Below are 18,486 nucleotides of genomic sequence, written 5' to 3' on the forward strand. Positions count from 1 at the left end.
GAGGGAGGCTTTGATGCTGGGAGCCCCAGAATTTCATTAGGAGGCTCTCCGCAAGCCAGAGTACCAAATGCTGACTTGCTTGTGTGAACAATAATGCAGCTGCCTTAGACTGAGTCAGCCCATTGGTCCATCTCCCCCAGTATTATCTACTCTAGTGCCCTGCCCCTGAAGTTTTGGACTACAATTCCCATCAGCCCTAACCAGCTTGGCCAATGATTAAGGGTTTACTCCTGATTGCTACTCCAGAGGCTTTCTTAGCTCTGCTACTTCCAATGCTCTTAAAAGGAGATGCCTGGGATTGAAGCGAAGATCTTCTGTGTGCAAAGCATATGCAGAATTTTTTGCATTTAAGGCTAGGTATCTGAAACCATGGAGAGACATTGTCAATCAGTGGAATCAGTGCTGGGCTTCGCATGGTCTGGCTCCACATAAGGCAGTTTCCTGTTAATTTAGAACCACACAGACTGAGATCTTACTTCATACCACAATAGCTGAGTGGTATAGCATCTGCTTTGCATGCACAGGGCCCCAGGTGCAATCCCTGGCATCTCCAGGTACGGCTGGGAAGGACTCCCTTCCTGAAATCCTGGAGAGCTGCTGCCAGTCAGTGTCTGCAATACTGAGTGAGATGAGCCAGTGGTCTGACTCGGTGCAATGCTGGTTCCTATGTCCCTGTGCTCTACCATTAACCCTATGCACAAAGATGGAATTGTTTATGAATATGGCAGGTGTAAATACATGGAGGAAGCGGGTGATTGGAACTGCAGTCCAGCAACCTCTGGAGGGCCGTAGGTCCCATATTCTCGCTTCAGGGGAAAAAGGAAAGCTTCAAGGAGACAGATTTGGTGCTAGCAAAGGTGTTCTGTTAGGAGCTGACAGACGTAATGGACAAGCAAAGGCAATTGAATGGAGTTGCTTGACAGCAGAAGATGTAAAGGCAGTTGAAGGTTCCAGAGGTGGATCGGTTAAGATCACTGATGCTGATATATCAGGGGAATAAGGGGGGAAAGACTGAAGAATTTTAAAAAGGTAAACACGAGGAGTTAGTCTGGATGCAGAGATGATGGGATTGCCAATGGAGGAGTGGAGTGTTGCTTGGTCTGATGGAAGAGGTGAGCTATTTCAGCATAAAAGTTAGGTGTTAGGGATTGATTAGCTGCTTGTGCGTAAAAACGTGCTCCCTCAGAGTTTGTGCGATCCCACAAACCTCAGTGTGTGACGGAGCTCCTCAGACATGTCTGCTCTAGTCACTAGTAGAGTCCGACAGTGGCTGTCTGCGGAAGCGTTTCCAACAAAGGAGCTCCTTAACGGAAACGCGTCTCCTGGACTCACGGCGTGACAGTTTCCGGCGAGGTATAGGTCTCCCTATGGGAGACTCAGATACCTCGCCACTGTTCTCGCTGGAAGCATCCCTGAGCCCTCCCTCCTGCTCACATTCCCTCAGAGAACCACTCCTCCCCCTGCTGGTGCCTGCTTCAGCTGTTGAGTCTCTTTCTTCCTCCCTGAGCCCCTCCACCACCTGATGCTCCGATGGCAGTTCCCTGACATCCACCTCCCCTCCAGGGCCCCCCTCACCCCCTCCCATTACCTCCCCCCTGGGAGGTGAAGGGCTAAAACCCCGAAAAGAATCTTCCTCATCTTCAGACGTCTCGAACAACTCCCTCCATCGATCGTCGTCCTGGCTCGCTGAATCCTCTTCCTCTTCAGAATCTGGGAACCCCTCCAACTCCTCTTCCTCGTCGGTGGTGGCAAAGTATTCCCTTCGGAACCTCGCTACAGGCTGAGGTTTACGTGGGAACCTCTGATGAAAAGTCTCTATTAAAACTTCGTCATTGACATCCTCTGCCCTAACCCAGGTGTTTTCCGACTCCGGTTCCCCTTCCCACATTACCAAATACTCTACTTGATCTCCCTTCCACCTGGAATCAAGGATCTCCGCTACATGGTAGCTGTGTTCCTTCTCCTCCATTGCTGGTCCCCTAGTGACCCTCCCTTCACTGTCTCCTCTATACGGTGACAGCAACGACCTGTGAAAAACTGGGTGCAGCTTCATGTGGTTCGGTAACCGGAGTCTGAAAGCCACTGGGTTGACCTGTTGCATAACTTCAAACGGACCCAACCTTTTGGGTCTTAACTTCTTACAACCTCCTTTGAATGGCAACCCTTGGGTTGACAGCCACACCTGGTCCCCCACCCTAATGCTTTCACCTTCCCTTCTGTTTTTGTCTGCCTGCCTCTTATATTCCTCCTTAGCCCTGTTTAAGTTGAGTTGGAGCTGGCGATGAATCGCTTCCATTTCTTCAACGAACTGTTCTGCAGCTGGAACGCTCCAGTTCTCCCCTTCCCCCCCTGGGAAGGCTCTGGGATGGCACCCGTGATTAGCCAAAAAGGGGCTCATCCCCGTGGACATGTTCTCTGCATTGTTGTAGGCAAATTCTGCCAACGCCAGCTTCTCCACCCAATCATTCTCTCTGTCATTAACGTAACACCTCAAATATTGCTGGAGAACCCCATTTGCTCTTTCCGCCTGCCCGTTGGTCTCTGGATGACGGGCCGTTGAGAAATTAACCTCTACATGCAGTAAGCTCATGAGCTTCCTCCAGAACCTGGAAGTAAATTGTTTTCCCCGGTCTGAAACCACCCTCAAGGGGGCGCCATGCAGCCGAAACACATTCTCTACAAACAATTTGGCTGTTTCTTCTGCTGTGACCGCATGTGAGCAGGCTATAAAGTGGGCCATTTTAGTTAACAGGTCTACCACCACCATGATGGCTGTTTTCCCTCTAGACCTTGGCAGATCAGTCATGAAATCTATTGCCACTGCTTCCCACGGTCTTTCAGGTGTGGGCAGTGGTTCTAATAAACCAGCCGGCGCCCGCCTCTCCCCCTTGGCTCTTTGGCATTGTTCACACCCTCTCACATACTCCCGCACATCTTCCCTGACCTTGGGCCACCAAAATTCCCTGGTAACCAGCCACATGGTCTTGTGTTGCCCAAAATGCCCTGCTGTGGGGCTATCGTGCAACTGCTTGAGTACCTTCTCCCTCAATTCCCCTTCGGGTATATATAACGCTCCCTTGTAATACAATGCCCCATTTCTCTCCTCAAAACCACCGGGTTTGTCTTCCTCCCTCCTGAGACCCCTGAGTTTGTCCTGGGCGTATGCATCAAGCACCGTCCCCTCTACCAATTCCCTTTGCCCCACCAAAGTCGCCCCACACACCCAGCGATCCTCTGGGATGATATGGGTTTCTTCAGGTGCTCCCTCCCCCTCCAAATATTCAGGTTTGCGTGAGAGAGCGTCCGCCCTAACATTCTCTGGGCCTGGCACGTAACAAATCTCAAAGTTAAATTTGGAGAACTCCTGGGCCCATCTCAACTGCCTTTGGTTGAGCACTCGCGCAGTTCTCCAATACTCTAGATTTTTATGGTCCGTGCACACTTGCACCTTATGTTGTGCACCAATTAGCAGATGCCTCCATCTCCGGAACGCCTCATGAATCGCAAGAAGTTCTCGGTCGTACACCGTGTAGTTCCTCTCGGATTTGTTCAGCTTTCGCGAAAAGAAGGCACACGGTCGCCACTCTGACTCCTCCTTTCCCGGCTGCAGAAGAAGCACCGCCCCTATGGCTCTGTCAGACGCGTCTGTTTCGACCCTTAGCCTTTTTTGTAAATCCACATGCAGAAGTTGTTCTTCAGAGGCGAAGGCCCTTTTCAGCTCCTCAAACGCTCGCTCCGCCTCCGCCGTCCATACAAACTTCTTTTTACTGCTGAGACAGTCAGTAATGGGCGCCGTCAGATGGGCGAAGTTGCGGATGAACTTACGATAAAAGTTTCCAAACCCTAGGAACCTCTGCACATCCTTCTTGGTTTTGGGTGTTTTCCAGTCCAGCACCGCCTGCACCTTGCCGGGATCCATGGCCAATCCCTTGTCTGACAGGCGGTACCCCAGGAATTCCACCTCCTTGGTATGAAACTGACACTTCTCCAGTTTCACCCACAGCCTGTTGGCTTGCAGTCTGCTCAACACTTCTCTGACGTCTCTCACATGTTGCTCCTCATTCTCCGAATACACCAACACATCATCTAGGAAAGCAACGCAATTCTTGTAGAGCAAAGGGCCCAGTACATGGTTCATAAAAGATTGAAAGCACGCGGAGCCTGCTTGTAATCCAAATGGCATAACGAGATATTCAAATGCCCCCAAAGGGGTAAACATGGTGGTTTTCCATTCATCTCCTTTCCTTATGCGTATCAGGTTGTACGCCCCCCTTAGATCCAGCTTTGTAAAAATCTTTCCCTTCCGCACCCTGGTCAAAATATCATCAATCCTGGGCATAGGGAACGCCACTGGTTCCGTCACTGCGTTCAACCTCCTAAAGTCACATACAAGTCTCGGCTTGTCCGCGTTTTTTTTGTCCACAAAAAACACTGGGCTACCCCCCGCTGCTTTGGACTCTCTGATGAAGCCTCTCTTCAGGTTCTTGTCAATAAACTCTCGCAACTCCTGCATTTCCCTGTCTGACATGGCATACAACTTGCCCACAGGAAGCTGTGCTCCAGGGAGTAAATTGATCTGGCAATCAAAGGGCCTATGCGGGGGTAGTTGGTCAGCTTCCTTCTCGCTGAACACGTCGCTGAGATCTGCATACTGTGGTGGTACCTTCACCTTCTCCATTACTTCAGTCCCTGCTAGGGTGGCTTGGGTCCCTGCTGAACCCTTTTCCCCTTTGCAGTGTTCTAAGCAATGTGCTGAACCAAAGGAAACCACTCTTTGATGCCAGCCCACCAGCGGATCATGTAGCGCTAGCCAGCTCATCCCCAAAATAATGGGAGCGCCTCCCAAGGTGGCCACATTAAACGCTATCAGTTCTGTGTGCCTTGCCACCCTCATGATCATTGGGACCGTCTGCAAGCTGACTCCTCCTCCCAACAACTCCCTGCCATCAATCGTGGTCACCTGCAGGGGGTTGCTTAAAGGGATAGTCTGTATCTGGTGTTCAGCAGCAAACTCCTTGCTCATAAAATTGCAGGAGCTGCCTGAGTCCAATAGCGCCTTTATTTTTAGGGGGTGTCCATTTTGCAGCTCTAGCGACACTTCAATCACTAGAGCAGGTCGAGGAGCTTCTGGCACGGGCACTTTCACTGCTCTTTGGCCTGGCTGCAGTGCCCCGATTGTGGCAACCAGGCGTTGGCTTTTACCTGCTCCGTTCCCCCCTGCTCTCCCCCCTCAACAGCTCCCACCATCCCTTGCCATTCCTTCCTCTGGGGGCAGACTCTGGCAAAGTGGCCTGGCTGTTGGCAGAGATAGCATTTCCGGGCGCCCTTTCCCTCCTTCTTAGCCCCCTCGCTGGGTTTTGAAAATGCGCGCGCGCGCGCTGTCCCGATTTCCATCGGCTCTGCCGGCGGGAAAGCTGGCTCAGGAATGTCTGGAATGCGGAACTCCTTCCAACGTTCCCCTCTCCCTTCCCGCCTCTCCAAGGCTCTTGCCTCCTGACGCGCTCCTATGGTCAGCGCAGATTTGGTCAGCTGATCCATAGACCCCGCCCTGGGGCTCCGTGACAGCTCGTCTTTCACAGCCGACGAAAGACCTTCTTCAAATAGCATCTGAATGGGTGCCGCCGATAGATCCCAACCCAGTCTGTGAACCAGCATGGTAAACTCAGTCCAGTACTCACGGACAGATCGGCTTCCCTGCTTGCAAGCCATTAGCTGTCTGCGCACCACCCCTTCCTCAATATCGCTGGAAAACATGATATCCATTGCACGAAAGAACTTCATCGTGTCCTTTAGTACGTCATTGTGCGTTGCCATCAGGGGTCGAACCCAGTCTCTCGCCCCCCTTTCAAGATGCCCAATCACGAAAGCAACTCGTGATTCCTCATCAGGGAATTCATCAAACTGCACATTAAGTGCATATTGCATCTCTGTCCTAAAGGCATGGTAATCCTTGGGGTCCCCCCCAAACTTCTGCACCAATCCTGGTACCTTTCTGGGGAACTGAGTGGCTCTCCCCTTCTTGTCTGCATCCTGAGCCCTTCTCTCCTCCAGCCTCGCCGTCTGCAGCGCCAGTTGGACCTCCAACGCTCGGTATCTATCTTCCAAGCTTGGACCAGCCCCAACTCCAGCTCCTCCGGTTCCGGTTGGTTCGCTCATGATGCTTTCTCTTGCACAGGCAGCGTACAAAGACTGTTGGACTGCTGTTAGGGATTGATTAGCTGCTTGTGCGTAAAAACGTGCTCCCTCAGAGTTTGTGCGATCCCACAAACCTCAGTGTGTGACGGAGCTCCTCAGACATGTCTGCTCTAGTCACTAGTAGAGTCCGACAGTGGCTGTCTGCGGAAGCGTTTCCAACAAAGGAGCTCCTTAACGGAAACGCGTCTCCTGGACTCACGGCGTGACAGTTTCCGGCGAGGTATAGGTCTCCCTATGGGAGACTCAGATACCTCGCCACTGTTCTCGCTGGAAGCATCCCTGAGCCCTCCCTCCTGCTCACATTCCCTCAGAGAACCACTCCTCCCCCTGCTGGTGCCTGCTTCAGCTGTTGAGTCTCTTTCTTCCTCCCTGAGCCCCTCCACCACCTGATGCTCCGATGGCAGTTCCCTGACATTAGGTGACTGGCATGCAGCCGTAGTCAATATGAGACCTGATCAGGGTATGGAATGGCGTTGGAGGGGAGGAGGCAGAGAAGAAAGGGCCTGGTTTACAGTGCTGTACAAGCAGAAGTGCCTTGGGCTGACGCCAGACTGATAAATGGAGGGCAAAGGGGTAAAGGAAGACACAGGTGAGGCCAGGGCTCTGGTCCTGTTCTGCCTTGCTAGTGGTGGATAGATTGCCTTTAAACTTGGGCAGTTAACAGAAAGGTGGCCTGGAGACAAAGAGACGCCATAGACACCTTCTGTTGGATCCGGCCTCTGCCCTGAGTTGTATAAATGAGGTTGCTTGTTTCAGGACTTCAAGTCCTCTCTGCATCCATCTTATACTGCCACCTCCCCCTGCTCCATCTTTTTGTTTGGTGGGGCTGCAAAAAGAGAAGAGTCAGGATTCTGTTATGGGGTTGTTTTGTTATGGTACAATAGATTTGTATTTAAAAATGTGTTTTAAGTTGTTAGGAGACCTTCAGGTTACAAGGGACTAAGAAGTCTAATAGTAATGATGATAATTATAATAATAATTATTCTGGAGAAGACAGTAAGGGGCAAAGAGAGAAGAGAGGAATCATTATTTCCAAAGAGTAAAAAGTGAAAGCTTTCCGTTTCTTTTTTGTATCTTTCAACTGTGTGTGTGCAGGGGAAAGGCACAGTTCAATGCTGAAGTCACAGTGCAGGTCAAGGGATCAACAGCCTTCTATAATTAAGCACAGTGACCTGTCGGGCAATTAGTATCCAGCGTGAGGGAAGGGGTAGTAAAAGCTTGGAAATAGGTAGGAGAGTGAAAGGCCGAAAGAGGCATGCATTTATTTAGAGGATTTAATAAACTGCTTGATCCAAGAAGCTCTCCAAGCCGTATACAAAAAAATTGGAGCTAAAACCCACTGTCTAATTAAAAACAAATATACGTAGAGCCACTATCATTAGAGACAAAGATAAAATTAATAAAACTTCTAAAATGGATCTAGGTAACTCAGTTTCTATATCTGGGTAGACTTGCTGAAACGAAAAGGCTTTCAGTGGGCAGCTGAAACAGTACAGTGAGGGCACCTGCTTAATGTCAGTAGGCAGGGAGTTCCACAGACACTGGTAGTGCAACATCCCTTATTAAAACTGATCTCAACACCAAGAAAATTCAGCTTACAATTTTATTTCGGATCGGATAGTATCACGTTTGAAGTTTCTAAGGGTAACTTGCGTCTTGTGCGGGGGTTCGGTTCTTGGGGTCCACATATAAACACAAAATCAGCCTCTGCCAATCTGGTGCCCTCCTGTTTTGGACTACAACTCCCATCAGCCTGAGCATGATGCTGTGCTGTCTGGGGCTGATGGGAGTTGTAGTCCAAAACAGGAGGGCACCAAATTGGCAGAGGCTGATGATATAAAATATTCTGAGCTCCTTGGAAGAAAGGTGACATGAAAATAGAAAGAAGATCCACTCTGGGTCATGTTTTCAGCCTCAGTTTGGTGCTTGTTTTTCTCTTTTAGCACAGCTTGATAAATCCTTTTCGGTTACTAAGCAAGTATTGAGTGTGCAATTGGATTATGATCCTGCACAAAGAGCCTAAATACTTAATCCACACGTTGCAAACCTTATTTGTGCAAAACCTGGGATTAAGCGCTGCTTTGCATCAGTAACTCTTGAGCGCTTGGTTCAAAGAACTTCATGTATTCCTAACTTTAATAATAATATCTTACTAGTGCAGGCATGCTCAAGCTCATTTAATCTCATGACATTTCCCTAAGAGAGAGGGAAAAAGAAAGAGAAGGCTTCTGCCCTGCTTTCTCTCTTGCCATGGCAGTGGATGAAGTAGTTCTTTAAAAATACACAGCTTACTTGCAGATAGCTTAAATGAAGTGTGGGTAAGGCCACTGGAGTAATCTGCAAATGCTGGAAGACTTCTGTCTTGATTGTGTAGCAGATTCCAATATTTCTGTAAAATCCAATACCTGAAAGTGGCATTCGGAATTAGAAGAAGAAGAAGAAGAGTTTGGATTTGATATCCCGCCTTTCACTCCCCTTCAGGAGTCTCAAAGCGGCTAACATTCTCCTTTCCCTTCCTCCCCCACAACAAACACTCTGTGAGGTGAGTGGGGCTGAGAGACTTCAGAGAAGTGTGACTGGCCCAAGGTCACCCAGCAGCTGCATGTGGAGGAGCGGAGACACGAACCCGGTTTCCCAGATTACGTGACTACCGCTCTTAACCACTACACCACACTGCCAACCTTAACCCGGGTTGGCAGCGTTGTGGCTACTCCTGTTACGGGTGTGGAACCTTTTTCAGCCAAAGGGTCATGTTCCCTTCTGGGGCCATGTACTAGTGGTGGGCGGAGTCAGAGGCAGAAGTAGGCAAAGTGTACAATAGGCTAGTTTTTGCACACACCCCTCTGTGTCATCCATCCAATCAGAGTTCAAAGATGCATTCAAGTCAGGCAAAGTCAGGAAAAACAGTCTGGATACAAAGCAGGGCCCATGAGTGGGGAGAGAACCAGGGGCCAGATAGGTTTTTGAGGGCCACATTGGGCCCCTGAGTCTGAGGTTCTCCCCACTGGCCCTGAGCTGTTTTTAATGTTCCATGTCTCAGTAATAGTATATGCATGGATGTGGTATTTTATGAGATTATGTTATATAAATGCTTCTGGTTTTTTTAAGCTGTTTTTGTTGTGATTGTATGTGTGTGTTTACTTCTTTTTAAATATTGTTGCTTTTTCCTATGTTTTTCTCCTATGTTTTTCCTATGTTTTTAGCTGTTTTATTTATACGCTGCCTTGAGTCAGGGAAAAAGGTGGGGCTGGGGAAACTCAGCCAGATGGGTGGGGTATAAATAATTAATAATAATAATAATAATAATAATAATAATAATAATAATAATTATTATTATTATTATTATTATTTTATAACAATAATAATCTTTTATAAACTGGTTTGAAAACCTCTTGAGATTTTATAACGCTGAATGTAAGTACAGTGGTACCTCGGGTTACATACGCTTCAGGTTACAGACTCCGCTAACCCAGAAATAGTACCTCAGGTTAAGAACTTTGCTTCAGGATGAGAAAGAAATCTTGTTCCGGCAGCAGCAGGAGGCCCCATTAGCTAAAGTGGTGTTTCAGGTTAAGAACAGACCTCCAGAACGAATTAAGTTCTTAACCCGAGGTACCACTGTATTCTAAATAAATAGATGGATGCTGTCATAGGGGAGGTGATGTATAGAAAGCCCCGGGAGACAGAGAATCACTTCCATTTTTTTAGTTTTTCTTCGTTTCTCTGGCACACCCACTTGGTGTTTACATTGCAATTTTTTAAGTGTCATGGGACTGCTCTTTTATTCTCTGTTTAGATCGTGTTTTGACGTGGTTGATTTTAAGCTGCAGCTTCTGAAAGTTTTGCTTTCTCTCCCTGATAATGTGTTAATAATGTTTAGCTTGCTTTGTTAGTCCCTGTTGAATGGGTAATTTTATTGATTTTTGTTTTTCTGATTTTTATATCTTGTATACTGCTTTGAACACTAGTCATGGGGTATACATATTTCAGAGAAAACTGTTTTGAGAAGCTTCACATTCTTGGACACCGTTCTGGCATAATTTTAAATATTTGTGTAAGTGAAATAAAAAATGGTCTTAGGGATGTTACGTTCTTTGAAAACAAATTATTGAATGTACCATAAAGTCAACGGTGATCAATGTTCTATTTTGAAAGAAAAGACTAAAGTGAGAGAAAGCATTCTTGTTTTGAAAATGAGGATCCTGTAAGAACAGCAACTTTTCCATATTTTTGAAAGGAAACTTTAGAGGCTTTAATCAGTCCGAATAATTAGACAAACTTGGCTCATTAGTGTATTTCCCAGCAGAAACAGAATTTTCAGATGAGTCTTCTTAGAACTTTAGTACAATCTGCTGAGGGTATTTGCATTTTGTATGCATGAAATCCGCCCCCCCTTTTTTTTTTGGTTTCCAACAGTCAAAACAAATTAAGACTTGTCATTAGGAATTTTCATCCAAAAGTTACAGAACAGATCCAACAGTGTACACTAGGTCATGCCTACATGGATGTTCTGAATGCACATCCAACTTTGTAGTTCACTATGTGCCAAGATGCTCAGACTCTACTTTGCCCATAGCTTACTCTACAGATGGAGTAATTTCAAGCTCAGGTGTATGCACTGGCTCTGCCCTCTGGGAATGGGTGGTATCCAGCTAAGCCCTACTGAGAGTTCTTGCATTGCAGGGAGTTGGATGAGATGACGCTTGGGGTCCCTCCCAACTCTACAATTCTATGACCAACTGAAATTAATGAATTAATAGGTCTCCTCTGAGTGGGACTAGCATTGGATACAACCCATTGTTACTTGGAAAACTGAATGGCAGACAGAATTGCTCTGAGATATTTTTGTATTGCTTTGTAACGCTTTCATGTTGTTGTGCACTGCCCTGATGTTTTGCAAGAGGGCGGTACATAAATATTTTAATAAAAGTAAGTATTCTTACTTTATATATATATTTAGAGCATTTAGGCCCCTTGCTTCAGCCCAAATGGCTCCCAGAGTGCCTTACATACAATCAATTAAAACGAGGCAGTACGTGCATGTAGGTTTACAATCTTAAACACACACACACACACACACAGGAACGGAGGGAAGAGGAAGAAAATAAAACACAGGCACCAATAAATGTTTACTTTTTTTGTCTTCTGTCAAGCATTCTTGAATACCCACATCCCTGTTTTTATTCCTAAACCTGTTTTCTCAGTTGAATCCAATGATACCCTGTATGGTGGAGATACCAAATTCCTGGCAGAAACCAACAAGCTGTGTGAAACCTTGATAGCCCAGATCCTGGAGCATCTCAAGAACCTTGGGAAGGATGAGGTTGGTGCAAACTAGTTTCTTCTTTTGGGACACCCGGCTAGCCTAGCCTTCCCCAACCCCTGCAGATTTTGTGGGACTACAATACTCATCATCAATGCTTGCCGGAGCAGATTAGAGCTGTAGACCAAAACACCTGGAGGACACCAGCTTGGGGGAAACCTGGTTTACATAACAAATATTTGCACAAACACTTTACATAGTTTGCTTCCAGCGTTGTGTTGGGCCTGAAATCTGCTCCTAAGCTGCTGGCCACTGTTCCTCAGTTTTACTCTCCTTCCATTCCTTCTGAACATATCTTGCTTACACCATTATTATGGTCACACCATTTCCTGCTGAGGTTTGGTCTCATGGTGTCAGGTTTCCCTCTGCAGGGGTGGAGGGCCCATTAAGCTGGTATGCCCTTAGAGATTGGACTCCGGGAGATTTTGTGGTGGACAGAGCTCTTGATTCTGCTGAGGTCTTAGTCTCGCTGAAAATCAGTGAGATTTGGTGGGCTATTCACACAATCACTCCAGTGGCTTCTCCAGCCTGGAGGAGCCCACGTTGTTCCTTGGTATTCTAGGGAGCTGCAGACTATAACACGGGCTGGACGATGGCCAGAGTGTGAGTGGCGCAAAAGGCAAGGACGACTGCTTAGGTCTCTGTGATGACATTGACGCTGCTGTTGTTGTCACCAGTCTGGTTGAAGTGTCCAGTGTACCATCTGGTCTAGGTCTGTGGGACAAGGGTCAGCTTTTGAGGCTTGAGTACGTGGACAAGGTGTTTGCAGTAAGTCAACTGGCCATGAGTCAACCAGCCATGTATTCCTTTGGCCCTGACTCATCCTGGCTAATTTGAGCAGGCTGAGGAGAGGGTGGGTGAGTCCTGGGTATAGAAAATGCATCCTTGCATGAGAGTGTGATGCTTGCCAACCTTAAAAAAGGTGACAGTCTCCCAGTTCCTGGGGGGAAACCCCACCCCACCTAGGATCCCATGATAAGTGAAAAGTACCAGCTTGTCACAAATAACCCCTTGAAGAGTGAGGTGTTCAAGAGGGTGGTAGCAACTCTCCAGGCACTCTTGGAGAAAGATTATCTAGGCCAAATCCACTTTGGTTTTAGGCCTGGCTTTGGACCAGAATCGGCCTTGGGTGCCCTTATGAATGGCATTTAGTGTGAAAGAGGCAGGCATATGGTGGTGGTGCATCTTTGTTAAATCTCCTTGAGCTCTCACTGGCTTCTGATACCATTGACCATGGCATCCTTCTGAAAGTTACCATCTGGTCCCAAGTATGGTTTGACATGTCTATGATGCTGTTGGGAGAGTTCATTTGAGGTATAGGTACACCGATTATTCCCAGCTCTGAATCAGAAGTGGCTGTGCCAGTGCCTGGAAGCAATGGTGGGCTGGATGAGATCCAACAAGCTTATTATACTGTATTAGATCCCAACAAGATGCAGGTGGGTGGCTTTCAGGCCTGTTCTGGATGGGATCTAGTTTGTAGTCTGCAATTTTAACTGTTTTTGTCACTAGAAGCTGAGGTGTCTACAGTGGCGAAAAGTGTATTTTATCAGCTTTGGCTTGTGTGCCAGCTCTGGCCGTTCCTAGACAGAGCATTAGCCAGGCCACAGTGATCTGTTCATTGGCAACGTTGAGACCAAACTACTGCAATGCACCCTATGAGCTCATAAAGCATATAAGTGCTGTATAAGAACATCTCTCGTTGCCCACTCATTGGGAGTGTGGAGAGAGCAGTTGCTTGACTTCAGCAGGGCTAATGTTCCTGTAGAATGAGGTAGCTGTAGAAGCATGATGTTCAACTGTAGCAACATATTCTTGGGATGTTACATTCAACATAAACTCTTTCTTGCTGGGTTGTATGCGTGCACGCATGAGCGAATAGTCCTGGTAGCAGCGTTTAGGCAGCGTTTTAATTCCTTTCCCTTGCTTGCTTCAGCAGTAATTCACACCGGGTAACAGTTAAGGCTGGGTGAATTGAGAGAGGGCTCTGGTGAAGTATAAAATGCATTAATTAATGTGGCAGGTCAGCCACAATGGCTCAGCAGCTTCCAACTATTCTTCAGCTGATTTGATTCCTTGGGGCGATGGCTGGCAGCTCTGCCTCTAAAAGGGGGGAGGGGAGGGCAAGCGGCTCTTGCTCTTCCCAAGTTGAACAGAAAGTGCATCCCGACAAAGGGGATGATCAAAAGAGCATCAGCCTACTACACAGGGGGAATGCTGGCATTGCTATGGAACACCTCTAGGGCTTGGCAGCTGCCCTAGAGAATCCCTGATGTGGTGCTTTTATGAAGCATCTTCAGGGTAAACATATATGAGCATATGAAACGCCCTTCTGAGGTTAGATCGTTGGCTTATCTAGCTCAGCATTGTCTTACTATGCCTCTCTACGTGTCTGGATGAGATCTCTTCCAGCTTTCCTACTTGAGATTCTTTGGAATGGGATTGAACTAGGGACAGTCTGCATGTGCAAGTCAGTGTTTATGTGACACTGCCTTTGTTTTTGCTGTTTTGTAATGTGTTCTAACAGTGTTGCGTGCAATACTGCAGAATGACACTGTTGTTTCCAAGAGGGTTTAAAAATTTAAAGTAGGCAGAAGACATGAAGGGAGGTGCTGATAAGGGAACAAAAGGGGTTGCTCAGCCGTAGGTTAATGTGCCTGTCAGTCAAGTGCTTTCATTGCAGCTTCAGCCGAAGGGAAATGCAATTCCCTTTAGAAACAAAAGATGACATATGGATGATAAAAATAAAAAATAGTATTATCTCCATCATTACATCTGTTGATCTCAAAACAAGGCAAAAGGCTTGACATTTGTTGGTTGAATGTCTGTAATCAAACAAGAAAAAGTCTTTTGTCAATTTTAATACTGATTTATTATAGCACAAACATTTGTGGACTAGAGTCCACTTCATCAGATGCATGATGTGGCATTGTCAGTAGGTAGATATGAATCAATAGGTGCAGGCTAAAAAAACTGAAAATGGTCCCAAATGACAGTGAAATGCAACATCTGCAGCCTGACATTCCATCAGTTGATTCTCTCCTTTCCCTTCCAACCCTGTGTATGAACTTGCAAGCTACATGTCTGTCTGCTAAAAGAATTCTGTGTTTTAAAATGTTGTAGACTTTAAAGCGGCAGAGCCAGCTGGCCCTCAACCTCTTCAATAGCATCTTGGCCCACGGAGACCTGAGAAACAACAAACTCAACCAGCTCGCTGTTAACTTGTGGAACCTGGCTCAGAGGCACGGCTATGCAGACACAAAAATCACGGTAAGGCAGATTTTGAGGCTGGGCAGGGGGTGACCTTTGTATTCAAACAACAGAGTTTTGCAGCATCTTAAAAGACTTAACAGATTTATTGTAGCATCAATATTTATGGGCTGGAATCCACTTCATCAAATGCAAGAAGTTGGCAGCTAGAAAATAAATAGCTACAGAGAGGAAAAATGGGACCAAATGGCAATGAAGGGAAAGGGTCAGCTTGCTTTGTTTTGTTTCCGTCTGTAGAAGACTTGGTTTAGCAGAATTGTCTCTTTCGACATTGTCTAATAATTTAAACTTTTCAAATTAGGGTATCCAAGCTTCCCTGTTTTAATTGGAATAATGGTTCATGCCTGACTCCACTGGACCCTGAAACCCAGTTTGCCACCCTACTTAAAAGCAGAGCTGCATAGCAAGAAGACACCTCATGTCAACCTTTCCCTCACTTTCCCCATAAAACTGGAACTCAGGGTCACCCAGTGAACTTGACTGGCAGCAGATTTGAAACAGACATAGGAGAAGATGCACAACACATAATTAGTCATGTGATTCATTGTCAAAAGATGTGTTGATGCTCACAGACCTGGATGTCTTGATAGGGTGATATATCCCTCAGTCACTACTAGTCATGGCTGCAACAGGAATTATCCATTTTCAGAGATCGTGTGTCACTCCAGTACCAACTGCCAAGGGCCAACAGCAGGGGAGGGCTATTGACTTCAAGCCTTGCTTGTTGCCTTTGAGGATGCACCTGGTTGGCCATAGGATGATGGACTAGATGGACCTTAATTCAGAAAATCATTGCTAAATAACTTTTGCATGGCTTGATTATTTTCTTTTGTAACTTCTTTCCTTCCCCCCAAAGTCAGACTCACCACTGAGTGCGCAACCAAAAGAATAGCTGGGCTGTTGCATTTCACTCTATGCCCATCAGGAAAATATAGGGAGAATGCTGCTAACTGCATTTACCCAGAATAAGCCGTGCTGTTCACTAGGAAGTGCAACTGCCTGCATTAGAGCTGGAAAATGGGTATTTTTGTGGCATTGTAAACCCAGGGCTGTGTGTTCCATGCACTTTTAAGTGCCCAAAATTAATTTTTACAAAATCGAAGCTGTGCTCCCAAGGTAACTCAGATTGACCGATGGCCAATAGCCCAGTGGCAGAGCTTATGCATTTTTCATGGCAAATGTTCCAGGTTCAACGCTGCTACTTCCAGTTAATGGGCCTTGGTTTCAGCAAGAGAGACAGACAGAGACCCCCTTCTGCAATTGGGGCAGGCTCAAGTTATTATGAGGCAGCTTCTTTCTCTGTGATTTACATAACAGACACACCTTAAGCAAGCTTTCACGATTGCCTGCCCTTTGATTTTGGTTGTGCTCAGGGGTCAGGATGCTCTGCAGGGCATTTCAGCCCTGCTCCCAACTAACACTGGGTGATATATCAATATATCTCGCCCAGGACCAGTATGTGAGGGTAGACTGCGATGATAACTTCACTCAGCATCATTGCTCTTGAGTCCCTCTGCTGCCCAGCATGTTGAGGAAGAAACAAACTAGTCAGGAGCTGGAGACAGAGGGACTCAAGTGGCAGCGGATTCACCGGCGATATACCACTGGCGAAACTGCAATTGCACTCTGCCCGAATTGGCAACTCCCACCAGTTCGCAGGAGCCAGTGGCAGGATGGGGGTCCCATTAAAATGCTCCTCCTAACCCAGCTGCGAGAGCCCTGACCCTGTTGCTGCTTGCATGAGAGTAGGAGCGGGATCGGGGCTGCTCAGCTGGGAAGAGCAAAGCCTGCCCTTCTCTGCTGAGAGAGCCAGGACCCCACTCCTGCTTGCACTTGAGTAGGAGCAGGATCGGGTCTGCAGCCGTGCTTGGCTACCGCCTGCCTGCCTTCATCTGGGAGGGTGTGCTGTGCCTTTCCTCCCAGAAAGATGGAGCCCACCTTCCTGGTGCAAGGCAGCCAGGCAAGGCAAACCCCAGAGGAAAGAGGCAGTGCACCTGCATGGGCGAAGGCTTAAGGCAGTCAAATCCACAAAGCCCAACAGGCTCTGTGCACTTGGCTACTGGTCTGTCTTTGGGAAGTGGGGGGCAAAAGTGGAAGGTAGCTTGCTTGCCCCCCACACCAGTGAAGGTGGAGGCAGCCTGGCCAAGGAGCCCCAAGGTCCTTGCTGCTCAAGCGCGAGTGGCAGGGACACTAGGGCTGCCTCTGCTGGGGGCAGGAGCTTTCCGCCCCCAGCAGCCTAGCCAAGGAGCCCCAAGTCACCTGGTGGTCACACGTGAGTGGAAGGGGACTCGGGGCTCACTCAGCTGGGGGCAGGTGCCTTTATACCAGGCATAGGCAAACTCAGCCCTCCAGATGTTTTTGGGACTACAACTCCCATCATCCCTGACCACTGGCCCTGTTAGCTAGGGATGATGGGAGTTGTAGTCCCCAAACATCTGGAGGGCTGAGTTTGCCTACGCCTGCTTTACACACATCCCCAGATGAGCAGCAGGCTGGGGCCAGCTGTATTGGCCACAGGCTGCAAGGTGCTGAGGTAAAAGCACCTCAGCTTCCATGATGAGAACTGCAGCAGTTTCACCCATCACTTTGCCAGCTGGTGCCAATGCAGCTTTTTACAACATCACAGTTTATCACCAAACTCTGGTGTTTGGAAGCCTCTACCACCTTGTTGGTTTTTGAGGACTTCCACAGATGTTGCTTAGGGCACTGTCAAATTTCCACATTGTTCGGTGGTTTCAAACCCATCCTGAAGCAGATACACATTACCTGTAGAGAGAGGACTTGATTTTCATTGTTTATTCCCCCCCCCCCCCGCTTCTTTCTATCTTAGGTCAAAACCTTGGAATACATCAAGAAGCAAAGCAAACACCCTGAGCTGAGCCATTTTACCGATCTGGCTGCAAGACTTCCTCTGCAGTCAAGGACCTGACAAATCATAGCCTCCTGAACTTGGATGTACTGGAGGGTCCTTCTCTAAGGCCTATAAACCCCCCAGGCTGCATCTTAGGCTATTATCGGAGTTCAATATCTTTTTTTCATTTTGTAGAGTCCCTTGGTGCGTGACAGATTTATTTGGTCAGAGACAGAAGGAAAATGTGTCCTGACAGTGCCATCATTTTTGAAATGAGGTTTTGTTTCCCCACTGCACAGCCACTAACCATTAAAAGGTGATTTAAATGCTAACTGGGGGTCGGTGAAACAGTATCTTACAATTTCAGACTGGAAATAACTTTTCTATCCAAATCTGATGGGGCTGTAAAGAAAAGAGGAGAGATAACTTGTGCCAGCATGTTTGAGCAATGTCTTTCGAGTGTTGCAGCCTTTGAAAGATGGGCTTGTACATCTGATTAACAGGGAGCTATTACTCAGCGTTCCTCTTGAATATACCTCTCAGAACACCTTGCTGTTGGGCCTTTTTTATTTTATTTTAAAGCATCATGTAAATGGAGAGATTCTTGAGTGTTTGTGGTAGACCTTGAGAAATACTTGGAAGCAAATGTGTCCGGGAAGCTTTGGTGGCTAAGCTCAAAATGCATCGCTGTATTTAAAAAAAGATCTAATCATGGATACATCACATTTGTATTCATTCCCATTACCGAACTTTGCAAGCAGTGCTTAGCCTGCTATTTTGTAATCATTAGGCACACTTATTATTATGCTGCATAACCCAGCCTTCATTTGCCTTTTGATTGTAAGCC

General features: G+C 47.2%; 1 protein-coding gene and 1 long non-coding RNA gene across 6 annotated transcripts in view; both read left to right on the forward strand.

The window, feature by feature from the left end:
• LOC308573123 lies at positions 1-7,899 on the forward strand. The gene is made up of 2 exons (XR_014001935.1): positions 1-1,138; positions 6,614-7,899. It is a non-coding gene; the product is annotated as an uncharacterized lncRNA (long non-coding RNA).
• VPS35L (VPS35 endosomal protein sorting factor like) overlaps positions 1-18,186 on the forward strand; it is an 84,570-nt gene extending 66,384 nt beyond the window's left edge. For all 5 annotated transcript variants that reach the window (XM_081169428.1, XM_081169425.1, XM_081169427.1 and 2 more), the window contains 3 exons: positions 11,400-11,518; positions 14,642-14,788; positions 17,619-18,186. In XM_081169428.1, the coding sequence (XP_081025554.1) occupies positions 11,400-11,518; positions 14,642-14,788; positions 17,619-17,717 (365 nt within the window). In that variant the 3' untranslated portion in view covers positions 17,718-18,186. The remainder of the gene's footprint in view (positions 1-11,399; positions 11,519-14,641; positions 14,789-17,618) is intronic.
• Positions 18,187-18,486: the final 300 nt, after the last annotated feature.

Source organism: Podarcis bocagei (assembly GCF_964188305.1).
Source record: "Podarcis bocagei genome assembly, chromosome: 14".
NCBI classification, from domain to species: Eukaryota; Metazoa; Chordata; class Lepidosauria; order Squamata; family Lacertidae; genus Podarcis; species Podarcis bocagei.